Below are 13,727 nucleotides of genomic sequence, written 5' to 3'. Positions count from 1 at the left end.
GAGCCACAGGCACTGCCCCAAAGTGTAAGTTCTTACTTGTTAAAGTGCATGCTTTTGATCTTTCTCTTTCACAACTAAAGCCTGTGTCAGAAGAGACAAAATCCTTTTCTATTTGATCTCTGATATGTTCTCTCGGGTGCAGAATAAAGTAATTTTTTTTGATTGTTTTAAAGATAGATAGGGTCTCACTCTGTTGCTCAGGCTGGAGTGAAGTGGTGTCATCACAGCTCACTGTAACCTCAACCTCCTGTGCTCAATCCTGAGTAGCTGGAACTATAGTCACACCACCACACCCACCTAATATTTTTATTGTTTTGTTGAGGTGGAATCTCACTGTGTTTCCAGTCTCCAACTCCTGGCCCCAAGTGATTCTCTCACCCTGGCCTCCCAAAATTCTGGGATTACAAGTGTCAGCCACCATACCTAGTTTTTTTTGTTTTTGTTTTATTTCCATAAAGAGACAGAGTCCTGCTTTGGTACAAACCACCATACCTGGCTAACTTTTTTGTTGTTGTTAGAGATGGAAGTCTCACTATGTTGCCCAGGCTGGTCTCAAATCCCTGGCCTTCAGTGATCCTCCCACCTTGGCCTCTCAAAGTACTAGGAATACAGGTATGAGCCACCATGTCCAGCTCAAAATAAAGTTTCGATAGTTAATTATATCCAGTATCCTATATAGTGGTCTGATACTTTCTTCTATACTCTTCAACTTGTCTATCCATCAAGTTGTCTATCCATCAACTTGTCTATGAGCCTTCACATATACTTAAATCATAATCCAAGTTTCTTCTTGACAGTAATCTCTTGTTATACATCTTGTTCTTAGCACTGTATGTGTGTGAAATGCTTGCCAATCTTTAAAAATCAGGAGATGCTGTAGCACCTCCATCCCCATATACATACACATCCAAAAAAAAGAATTTCAAAGTCTAGATTCATGACTGGATAAGAAGATCTGGCAACCTCAGTTACAGTTAAGTAGCGACTGCCCAGTATGCTCAGAGAATGTGCTTTCCAGCTCTTTGTCTATCAGCTATTATTTTATACTGGGTTAAATTTTTCTGTGTAGCCTCTTCTACATTTAAATTTTTTGTTTGTCTTATTACATGTACTTCTAGGGACAGGAGGCTATATTTTAGGATTCCCTTTATCGTTTGTACTTCCTTTCGTTTATGATGAATAAATCTGAATTATGTACACCACACATGTGTAAGTCTGTCCTTCATGCCCTCTCTGATGCTATGCAAAGCTTGCACTAAATATTCAATGTCCAAAGGTAAAAGGTTTAATTCTTCTATAACATCTAGCTGCTATCATCAAACGGTAAGTAACAAAAACTTTAATTTCTCCCCCTTAACCCTCCCCTTTAAACTAAACAAATGGTCCACTCTGAACTCTATATTTTACTTTAGAAACAACATATAAACTAAAGCCCTTTGAAATGACTACTGTCTCTCCTAATTCTAGCTTCTTTGCAGGAAACGCAGCTTACCACTGCAGGTCCTGTTGTCAGCATTAAGAGAGTAGTGTGCAGGGCATCCACAGACAAAGCCTCCAACTGGCACAGCCAGGCAGAGGTGGGAGCAGTGCCCATTGCTGGAAGCACACTCATTCCATCCCGCCTGCCGAGAAGAGTGAAACACAAGGATGTCCATCACATAATCCAAATGGCCCTGTATGATGGTGCGGTTTTGGCCGCTGGTTTTGTTGGCACGCTCAATGCTGCGTCGGCTCCAGTCTGTCCAGTAGATGTAATCTTGGTACTGAGTTAAGCCAAAAGGATGAGGCAAGTCATCTGCTATAACTTCACGGTTGAGTCCTATTTTGGAAAGGGAATAGACGGGGAGAAGCAGAAAGATGAAATATGTGAGAATGTTAAGTGTCTTGCTAGCAAAAAAAAAAAAAAGTAACACATAAAGCATTACATTTGTAAGCAATTTAAAATAGAACAATTCATTTAAAAGCAATTCTAAAACCAAAACAGTCCTCTGAAATCAATACATCTGCAGTCTGACCCCATGCCTCAAACTTATATTCCTGCTATAAATCACTGAGTCAGTTTAACTCCTGCAGTGTTTTAATTGTGATTTTATTTTCTCTACATAAGAATCAATAGTTTGTTTTTCCTTCTTCCTTTTATAGAAAGATAGAAATAAGTCACTTGAGGAATATCTAGGAAGCTATAAATTTCATTACAATCCCAATGACAATGACATTTTCCTCATAACAAAGAAATATGAATGCAACTACCTAAACCACTACTACAAATAAGAAACAGAATACAATTCCAGAACAGGGGAAGGACCTAGACCAGTGCTTCTCAACCTTCCTAATGCTGTAGCCCTTTAATATAGTTCCTGTGGGTCACGACCCACGGGTTGAGAACTGCTGATCTAGACATTCATATGAAGTTGTATTAAAAGTATCTAACCAAAGAGGAATAGCAAGCACTGAATTTTGCACGGAAAGAATATACTATCTGTCTGAATAAAAAGTAGTAACGCTTACCAAGCATATTTGAAGATTCTATTAAGTTGGTATCCAGGTCTGTCCAGTAAAGCCTCCTTTTAGCATAATCGATAGTTAGGCCGTTTGCCCGCCCCACATTTGGAACTAATGTAGTACGTTCACTTCCATCCATAGCAGCTCTGTCTATCTTAGGTTTTCCACCCCACTCAGTCCAATACATAAATCTAAATTCAAAACAATGGATATTTAACATTTCAATTTTGATTATCTGGAGAAAGGGTCATAATCATACAGCAGAACCACATAAATATAAATAATATACGGCAAATCAAGGAAATGAGTAAAAGAAAATCATGCCTATAATTCTTTCAATTATTTTGGCACTCTCAGCTAAATCTTTTTTTTCTCATATCCCAAAAAGGAAGTGAGTCAGCTTTCCTTAGTCTTTCCAATAAATTTGTTCCATCCAAACCTAGAAAATGGAAACAAACCAATGGTTTCTTTATTGCAGCAGTGGCATTTATAAAACCTAACACTCAAGAAAACAGCAAAGGATTAAAGCTTCAGTCTCAAAATCTGGTTCACTTCTGAATAAAACATCTTTGTATTTCTGAATACAATTTCTCAATCTGAGTTTTTTAAATGTTGAACTTACTTTTCAACTTCTGTAATCAACTCTCCTCCAAAACAAACTGAGCACATGAAAGGTAAAAATAATAGCAAGCCTTTAACAAGTCAAAGCAAAGTCTGAAAAATGTATTTGGTCATATGGTCCAATGGAGCATCCCTGGATATGTCAAGTGAGGCAATGAATACTACCTTCTCCCTTAATATGTCAAGTGAGGCAATGAATACTACCCTCTGATCTCTGTAAAATCGTAGAATAATTACTTTGTTTTCCTTTTACCTTTTTAGCTTTTTCACTTTAATCATAGAGCAACCCTACAGCAGAGGCCAAAACATAAAAGACACACTGTATCTGTCTAATGTCTTCCCATCAGTTACACGGCAAAGCTACAACTAGAACCTGATCCTTAGCCAAATGTTCAACTAAACTGATAAGGTGCTAGCTTTTGAGACACTCTGAATATTCGCACTAGGAAAGCACTCCACATGCCAACTCTCATGAAATACCTGAGGACAGATATTTACTCATCAGCCCGTCAGCTTATGGCTGACTTGGTTGCAATGTATGAACATGCTTTTCTGAAAACTAAAGTTGTCCAGCCTTTGTTTGCATTTGTACTTGTCAGTTGACAGTCATGTGCATTAGGAGAGCCAAGGAGAAACAACTGTGAGAGACATTTCACACTTGCCAGCAACAACCTATACCAGAATCCTTAGTCCCAACTACTAAATTTATCTGTCTGGCAACTAACCCATAGAGCAAAGATCACCATAATCTTACCATGTCAGTGCAGAGTAACTCTGATATGGTCTTTTAACTAGATAGATAACTAGCTAATCTTGGAATCAATATGTGATTTCAGGAAAAGTATTTTAAATTACGGATACGGTAAATTCATATGTTCACACTGCTGACTTCTTTTAAAAGTGGAATTTTTACTCAAATTTCAGATTTCTTTGCTGCTGGCTTTTAAAAATGTGCTAACTCTTGTTAGATCACCTACCCTCAAAAAACAAATCTTGTTGTACATAAACCTATCTTAGTCTATCTTATAATGCCAAAATTACTCCAAGTTTAGAATAATGATCTAATTGTCCATTTGAATTAAGAAATATTCCAAAATTAAGCCTTTACCATGCACACAACATTGTTTCAGTATGTTTACTGTAACAGGTTGGAATCCAGTATAACTGGGGAGGGGGGTGCAAGCAAATATAGATTGATAACATTTTTAAAAAAGGTTATTCATATACAGGGTAGACATAAAGTTCATGGGCAATTTAAAATAGTTTAACTTGGTAAACTGCACATGAACTTTATGCATATTTAGTATATAATTACTGTAACATTTTATTATTAATCCATTTTATTCTTTCTTCACCCAATGTTTATAATGATGAAAGTAAAATCCGCTTTTATTCATTTTCAATCAGTGAAATCTTAAAATAAAGCCTATCATTTAGTTACAGCATTCCTAATAAGCATTATTTAAGACATGAAGAATATAATTTATAATGAGGCCACATTCCTGAAAATGTATGAAGTAGTTGCAAAGAATGCGGACATAAAGCTGTTTACCCTTCAGCAGGATCCAATGCTAGTGCTCTGGGGCTATCAAGGTCTTTCCACACCAAAACTTGTCGGTGCTGCCCATCCAACTTTGACACCTCGATTCGATTTGTTCCTGTGTCTGCCCAGTACAGGTTCTTCCCAAGCCAGTCTACTGCCATGCCTTCTGGATAATCGAGGCCAAATTCCACCACGTGTTCTAGTGCACTGCCATTCATGAAGGCTCTGCTGATGGTCTGCAGAAATAAAATCAACAACTAAGTCATGTGGCATAAGTATAAAACACTATCCAGAAAGGAGGTTTGGTTTGGTTTTTGTTGGGCATAGGAGGACCTAAAAGTGTCAATAAAATTCCAAATAAAATTGACATAATTTAGAAATATAAATACTTGATATCAATCTCTAATAAATGCAACTGAAACTTCAAGTTTTTTGCTATTCAGGGAAAAAATTTTCAATTCTTAAGAACCAAAAATCTATGAAATAAGACAGAGGAATGATTTTTCTTTTAAACTGTTTTAGCAATCAAGTGAAAAGATGTGACCAGAATCCTGAAGACTCTTAACTGATAGCTTTCTGAAGGTGCTTGAGAATATGCCACATCACTGTGTCAATTTAGAAGATCTCAACAACTATATACCTTATAGAATGGATGTAACTATTGTGACATTATTACCACTGTAGCTTTGAATACCGCAAAATTTAAAATTACCCTAATTCAAACTAATAATAGATGCTACTTCTTGTCAAGTATTGTCCTAAGTACTAATACTTAGTATCCATAAATTTTTCTCATTTTAAACTCCCAACTATTTCTCTTGAAATAGAGATGATGCCTATCATGCAGAGGAGTTGGGAGTAAAACTTAGCAGGTCAACCAATTATTCACTTAATAGATTTTACAGAACACCAGTAGATTCCAATTCGGTTCAGCTCCATCACTCCATATTTTTTGCATATTAGACAAAAGTTTACACAGTTATCTGAAATACAAAGCCCAAAACAACTTGGAATGATTATTTCTTCTTCCAGATTTTCTGGTCAGGAGCTTCTTCTCTTTCACTATCCCAGTATGCTTTTCAATATTTATTTTATGAAAAAGAAAATAAACATTTGCTATAACTCACAATTGGTATTTTATATCTCAATCAGCCTCCAAAATTTTGTTTAAAATAAATCAATAATCAAGTCTATATAAGCCATTTTATATAAAGCATACAATTAACTCAACTAATTACAGAAAATACCATTGAAACAAAATGGAGAAAGATGGTGTCTTGCAGATTTAGGAGACTCTAGGCAAAGCATCTTGTATTATTGATACCTAATAAAATACTGAGTGGGCCTTTCCCTTCATTTCCTTTAAAAAGTTACAGGTTTTTGTTGACTTTTGCCTATTAAGCAATGAGGGAGATGGGTCATACAAGATTCAGAAATTCTTTATTATTTTTTTTTTAATTAAATCATAGCTGTGTACATTAGTATGATCATGGGGCACCATACACTTGGTTCATAGACCGTTTGACACATTTTCATCACACTAGTTAACATAGCCTTCCTGGCATTTTCTTAGTTATTCTGCCAAGACCTTTACATTCCACATTTACTAAGATTCAAATATACCCTGTAAGATGCACCGCAGGTGTAAGATTCAGAAATTCTAATTGCTCCTTTCAGTGCTCTTAAGACTCTAATTCTTTTGCTAACCTTGAGTGATATATCAGTCCAGTAAATGCGGTTGTCCGTCACATCAAAATCCAAAGCAGAAGCTTCTTTGACACCAGTGAGCGGAATGGCTACATTATTATTGTTTGTTTCCAAAGAAATTCGTCTGATATCCGCTCTCCGTGAAAATAAAAGGAAGGCCTCTGGGACAATGCAGGTCTTCATGTCACTGATGAGTTCGAAGCCAATGGGGCAGGCACAGCGAAGGCCCTGAGGTCTATAGAGGCAAAGATGGCTACAGCCCCCATTTTCATCAGCACAGGGGTTAGTACCTAAAAGACAAACTAATTATAAAAGGGCACAGAAAGATACACACACATTGACATAATCAACACATTTTCACTTTTAAATTACTAAGCATTTGGTTCACAAAGACTTATGGTTATTTCTGCACCCACTCCAGGGTCTCAATTTCTAATTTTTCAAATAAGCAATACATGGACTAACAGAAAAGAAGGGCATGGCAAAATATTTTCTTTTTATACCCACAGTAAACTTTATTTTATTTTACTTTTGGAGACAGAGTCTCATGCTGTCACCCCAGTTTGAATGCAGTGACATCATTGTTGTTCACGGCAACCTCAAATTCCTGGGCTCAAGCAATCCTCCTGCCTCAACCTCCCAAGTAGCTGGGACTACAGGTCCTCACCACCGTGCTCAGCTAATTTTTCTATTTTAGTGGAGATGAAGGCTCACTCTTCCTTAGGTCTAGAACTCATCATCTCAAGCAAGGGTCTCTCAAAAGTGCTAGAATTACAGGCATGAGCCACCATGTCTTGCACCGTAAACTTTAAAATAAGGTACACTGTTCGTGCAATAGGAATGAATTATTTTGATGGAGATGTGCATGTGCCCATGCTTGTGCATTCAACTCTTCTATTCAAACTGTGTAGCCAGAATACTAAACCAACATTTTAAAAGTCCCTTCTCATTAAAAAGGGGTTAAAGATGATTCCTACACTGCCTCACAACATCAACAATTGACACTAATGCTTCACAAAGCTGCAGGCTATCTCTATCTTTTCTTATTCCTGGTTTCCACGTCCAAGAGAATTTTGGAACTACTTACCGATGATACGATGAACATTTGTGGCCTTTAGGCCCATGAGGTCAGGCAGCTGATCTATGATGATTTCCCTTTCTGCACTTCGCTTGTGAACTCTTTCAATGCTACGCCTCTGCCAGTCAGTCCAGTAAACATAGTCACCCAGTAAAGTAAACCCAAATATGTGAGGAATTTTATCTTCCACTAGTACTCGTCTTCCAGTGCCATCAGTATTCATCACCTTCAAGTTTAAATTCAAAGAGAAGGAAGAGGATAACATGTATGTTTAACCTGCAAATATATGTATAAATGATAACTCCAACTACCTGTTGCATCAAAATCCAAGAGTCTTCTTAGTCATTCCTAATACAATGCTTTCACAAAATTACAACATGATGATTTAATGAGTACATTTCAAATAATCGATATAATCTTGTATTTAACCTCTTCTTCTCCAATCTCTTATTCTTCTTCCTTCTAAAAACTCTGGCAACTTTGTATTAGTATACAACTCTTCTGTGAAATGACTGTGTCAAAACAAGTCACAGTTTGTTTTGTTTTACAGTTGTTTCAGTTTGTTTTTACACTTGTTTTCAAACTATAATCACCTTTGCATACATTATTTTATCACATATTTTGTTTTATAACATTATTTTACTTTATTCTGAGAGTGTGCCTATAGAAACTTAGATTCATGTAAGGTCACATGGCTTGTAGACAGAGCTGACCTCTTTGTTAGAACTTTTTCCGCTTATCATTCCCTTTGTTGTTGTTTCCTACAACAATAACGATGACAAAAACAGCTTAAAAGGGCTCTCAATAAATCTCACTCCTCTGAGCTTATAATCACAAAGTATTAGGGGTTTATAACACCTTCTCTATATTTTAAATGTCAAGAAACTAGGACATACCCACTCCTTCTAACTACCCATAGCAACATTATTAAATGCATTCTGACATTCACATTGTAGCAACTTGTGCACCATTCAGTGTTGACTTACTTGGAATATCTCTTACTGACTTTATGGATAAAAATGATTAGTATATTGCAATCAGTGTAACCTGGCTTACTGTACCCTCAATGAATCCCCAACAATAAAAAAAAAAAAAAATGATTAGTATAAAACATTACATCTAACACCCTTTGCTGGTGGGTAGGGGCAGATACAGTTCACATGTATATGTTTTTGGTACCAGAATAACATTTCTAAAAGCTAATTTGCTCAAAACACAGTTAAGAGACCGTCTAAAATGTCATATAATTAACAATGACATTTCAAGTGGGGGGGGGCCTCAATCATCCTATTAGGGAGTACTCAACACAGAATGCTAAGTATGCTATATTATAAATACTACTTTTCTTACAAGATTATGGCATGTTAAAACATGTCTGATATTATTTTATTCCTAGCTTTAGTTCTATCTCAAATCAATTAGCTTGCATTATCTCAGATTTAATACATTACACTAATTTGCTGATCATCCCTAGATTCAAATGTTGGGAAGTTTATTAAAGTTTATTTTTTGATCTAAAAGCACAAACTGGATGACCAACTTCTTTTTAAAGATGATATTTCTATTTCTACTTCAAAAATATTATAGGATTGACCAACTTTTCTTTCAGCTATATCACCCTATAACTTTTTAATTTGTTCACTGTGATGAACAAGTAGCTTAAACAAAAGATGGATGATTAAGTATAAATTAGGAAAACAGGTTAAGAATGAAACTTAAAAATCAGTGAGGGCTCAGTGCCTGTAGCTCAGCAGCTAAGGGCGCCAGCCACATACACCGGAGCTGGCGGGTTTGAATCCAACCTGTGCCTGCCAAACAATAACAACTACAACCAAAAACAAGCTGGATATTGTGGCAGATGCCTGTAGTCCCAGCTACTTTGGAGGCTGAGGCAAGAGAATCATTTAAGCCCAAGAGTTTGAGGTTGCTGTGAGCTGTGACGCCATAGCACTCTACCCAGGACTACAGCTTGAGATTCTGTCTCCAAAAAAAAGAAAAAAACACAGTGAGAAAAAAATAACAAAAGCCAAATTCCAAGACCTTTTTAGCTCACACAACTCTCATATCTTCTATTTAGCAGTTACCCTTTGTTCTTCTCTCTAAAACTTTCTCGTGATCAACAAATAAAGTAACAGAAACAGATTTACATTTCTAATATAATTTTTGTCATTCTTTGGGTACTCTTAAGCAATTTCTTGTGTGTAAAATTAGGGAGAGAATCACTGCCTTCACTGAATTATTTAAGGGTCAAATAAAATAATGCTAAACATATAGCACAGTATTAGACTATATAGTGGGTACTTGGTAAACATTGGTTCTTGCCCTTTAAAATTATTTTATTAAACTGCTTTCATCCCTAAATGTAAATAGCTACCTGTTATTTAAATAAATTAAACAGTGCTTCAAAATAAAAATACATATACAAATATAAAAGAACATGTGGAAATAAAAGAGCAATCACACACTGTTAAACTGAACAATAAAACTAGCAGGGACCTTTCTATATTCTGGCAACTCCTACCACCTACCATGTACTAGCATCAACCAATGGAAAACTACAGGGCTACAACCTTATTCCCATTTCCTATCCCCATTTTTATTGTTTGCTTTTCCTACAGAGATATAAAGTAACTAAAAGAGTAAACAAAAAGGAGCAAATAGTTTGACAATTTGATTGGAGTATACTTCTGCTGCTCTACCAAACCATTACCCTATCCCCTCCCAAATCAAACAACATTAATAAAATTACGTAATGAATACAAACTGCCATGACAAGTAAGATGGATGCTCAGAGTTCAGAACAGGACTTCTTCTTACTAGGGACAGCAATCTAGTTGGGGAGGTAAACTAAATTTATATTAAAATTACACACATATACCCTCTGTAGCCTATAAACAGTCAAGATAAACTTGGGGAAATAGAGCTGAAATCCATCTTGAAGATCAGGATTCTGACCAAGAGAAAGAGAAAAAGATTTTTCCAGACTCCAGAAAAGATTCTATTTATGTATTCATTTATTTTATTTTTTTATTGTTTGGGATTCATTGAGGGTACGACGATTTAGGTTACACTGATTGCATTTGTTAGATAAAATCTTCTTATAATTGTGTCCCACACCCAAAAGGTATGCCATACACAATGACCATCCCCCCATTCCCCTCCCTCCTCCCCCATCTCCCACCATGCACTGGCATCGATTGTCCTCATACCAGAATTGAGTACATTGGATTCTTGCTTCTCCATTCTTGTGATGCTTTACTAAGAAGAATGTGTTCCACCTCCATCAAGATTAATACAAAAGATGGAAAGTCTCCATCTTTTTAGTGGCTGAATAGTATTCCATGCATACACCACAACTTGTTGATCCATTCCTGGGTCGGTGGGCATTTAGGCTGTGTCCACATTTTGGTGATTGTAAATTGAGCTGTGATAAACAGTCTAGTGCAAATGTATAAAATTTATAAATGTATAAAAGTGATAAAATGATTTTTTTTTCTTCTGGGTAGATGCCTAGTAATGGGATTGCAGGATCAAATGGGATCGCAGGATCTAATTTGAGTTCTTTGAAGATTTTCTATACTTCCTTCCAAAAAGTTTGTATTAGTTTGCAGTCCCACCAGCAGTGTAAAGGTGTTCCCGTCTCTCCCACATCCATGCCAGCATCTACAGTTTTGAGATTTTGTGATGTGGGCCATTCTTGCTGGGGTTAGATGGTATCTCAGGGTGGTTTTGATTTGCATTTCTCTAATAATTGGGGATGATGAGCATTTTTTCATGTTAGCCATTCGTCTGTCTTCTTTAGAGAAGGTTCTATTCACCTCTCTTGCCCAGTGATATATGGGATTGTTGGGTCTTTTTTTGTTGATAATTTTTCTCTATAGTTACCAAATTTTTGTCTGACTCATAATACACAAGTATATCTTTTTGTCTGATTCATAATATGCAAATTTCTTTTCCCATTCTTAAGGTTGTCTGTTTGCTATGGCTGTTGTTTCCTTAGCTGTACAGAAGCTTTTCAGTTTAATGAAGCCCTATTTATTTTTATTGTTGCAATTGCCACAGAAGTCTTCTTCATAAAGTCTTTCCCAGGCTGATATCTTCAAGTGTTTTCCCCAAACTTTCTTCAAGAATTCATGTGGTTATCCAGTTCTCCCAGCACCATTTACTGAATAGGGATTCTTTTCCATAGTGTTATGTTCTTATTTGGTTTATCAAAGATCAGGTGGCTGTAAGAGGTTAGTTTCTATTAAGTCCCAAAAGTCAATGTCTCTATTTTTGTGCCAATACCATGACCAGTATTGATCAGTATGACCTTCTAGTACATGGCCGAAAGTCTGGTAAGGTGATACCCCTGGTTTGTTTTTATTACTAAAAATTGCCTTGGCTACACGGGGCTTCTTCTGGTTCCATACAAAGAATTCTTTTTTCTAAATCTTGAAAGTATGATGATGGTATTTTAATGGGGATTGTACTGAATCTATAGATTGCTTTGGGTACTACAGACATTTTCACAGTGTTGATTCTTCCCAGCTATGAGCAAGGTATGTTCTTCCATGTGTTAATATCTTCTGCTATTTCTTTTCTTAGGGTTTCATAATTTTCTTTGTAGAGGTCCTTCACCTCTTTTGTAATGTATATTCCTAGGTATTTCATTTTTCTTTTTTTAAAGCTACTGTGAAGGGAATTGCATTCTTGATTACCAGAAAAGATTGTAAACATGTGCTAAGGCACAGCAGTCACGGATGCACATGATGTGTCTGATGTTGAAAGAAATGCTTTAACTTCAGCAGAAAGAACACAAAAGAAACTCAAGATGACAGCACCAGGCAGATACCACCCAATAAAGCTGCATTTCAGGAATCCCTCCACTTACCTTTGTCACTGTGTTTATACTGTTAATGCTAAAGATAAATATCTTATTTGAAATACAGAATTATGGTTGGCAAAAATATTTTCAATTTCTGTGAGACAGTAACAGAGGCCCAAAATACCTTGTTCAAAAGTCTTAGGGAGAGCCAGCTATATTTCAGAATTCAGACTTTTTCAAAAATATTTAGAAAGGCTTGGTGCCCATAACTCACTGGTTAGGGCGCCAGCCACATACACTGGAGCTGGCAGGTTCGAACCCAGCCCAGGCCTGCTAAACAACAACTACAACAACACAAAAAAATAGCCAGTCGCTGTGGCAAGTGCCTGTAGTTCCAACTACTTGGGAGGCTGAGACAAGACAATCATTAAGCCCAAGAGTTCAAGGTTGCTGTGAGCTGTAATGCAATGGCACTCTACCGAGGGCGACATAGTAAGACTCTGTCTCAAAAAAAAAAAAAAAAAATTTTGTTTTTTAGAAATGTTAACTGCCTTGAGTCCAAGGCAGCACTTCAATGCCAAACGTGTTAATATTTCTGCAATAGTACGTGTAAGTAGTCCCACAAAGTAGGATAAATAGAGACCACAAATAGTCTCATACTGCTTCAGGTCAGGTTTTCCACCAAATGAATTAAAAGCAACATTTGGTATTCAGGGCTTTTTGGATTTCAAACATGCCAATCAAGGATTATACATTGGAAATGCTTTGTTCAACTTCACTTCAATCCCTAACAAAACTGGGGATCAATGTTAACTGTTGCTTAAAGTACAAGCAAGGCTGTCTGAGGAAGAGAGCAAAGGAAAACTATAAAATAGTAAGGAAAGAAATCACAGATGATGTAACAAATGAAAAAACATCTCATATTCATGGATTGGAAGAATCACTATTATTAAAATGACCATACTGCCCAAAGCAATCTACAGATTCAGCATAATTCCTATCAAAATACCAATGTCATTTTTCATAGAATTAGGGGGAAAAAAGTCCTGAAAGTCATATGGAGCCAAAAAAAGAGTCTGAATAGTCAAAGCAAAACTAAGTAAAGCTGGAAGGATCAAATTGCTTGCCATCACATTATTATATAACAAAAAGCCTGTAACAACCAAAATAGCATGATACTAGTAATAAAATTAGAAATATAGATCGATAAAACAGAATAGAAACCCCAGAAATAAAGCCACATACCCACAACCAACTGATCTTTGACAAAGTAGACAAAAACATACACTGGGGAAAGGACATCCTATTCAATAAATGGGGCTAGGCCCGGGTATGGTGGCTCATACCAGTTAATTCCCACACTTTGGGAGGCTAAGGTAAGAGGATTGTGTGAGGCCAGGAATTCAAGACTGACGTGGGCAACAAAGTGAGACCTCATCTCTACAAAAATAACAAAAAAACCACTGGAG

General features: G+C 36.5%; 1 protein-coding gene across 4 annotated transcripts in view; it reads right to left on the bottom strand.

The window, feature by feature from the left end:
- Positions 1-13,727, bottom strand: part of LRP6 (LDL receptor related protein 6) — a 197,632-nt gene that overhangs the window by 54,123 nt on the left and 129,782 nt on the right. For all 4 annotated transcript variants that reach the window (XM_053555768.1, XM_053555770.1, XM_053555772.1 and 1 more), the window contains 5 exons: positions 7,461-7,677; positions 6,374-6,663; positions 4,676-4,902; positions 2,509-2,693; positions 1,493-1,819 (listed from right to left, as the gene is read on the bottom strand). In XM_053555768.1, the coding sequence (XP_053411743.1) occupies positions 1,493-1,819; positions 2,509-2,693; positions 4,676-4,902; positions 6,374-6,663; positions 7,461-7,677 (1,246 nt within the window). The remainder of the gene's footprint in view (positions 1-1,492; positions 1,820-2,508; positions 2,694-4,675; positions 4,903-6,373; positions 6,664-7,460; positions 7,678-13,727) is intronic.

Source organism: Nycticebus coucang, chromosome 12 (assembly GCF_027406575.1).
Source record: "Nycticebus coucang isolate mNycCou1 chromosome 12, mNycCou1.pri, whole genome shotgun sequence".
NCBI lineage: Eukaryota > Metazoa > Chordata > Mammalia > Primates > Lorisidae > Nycticebus > Nycticebus coucang.
This window is presented reverse-complemented; position numbering and strand designations above follow the sequence as displayed.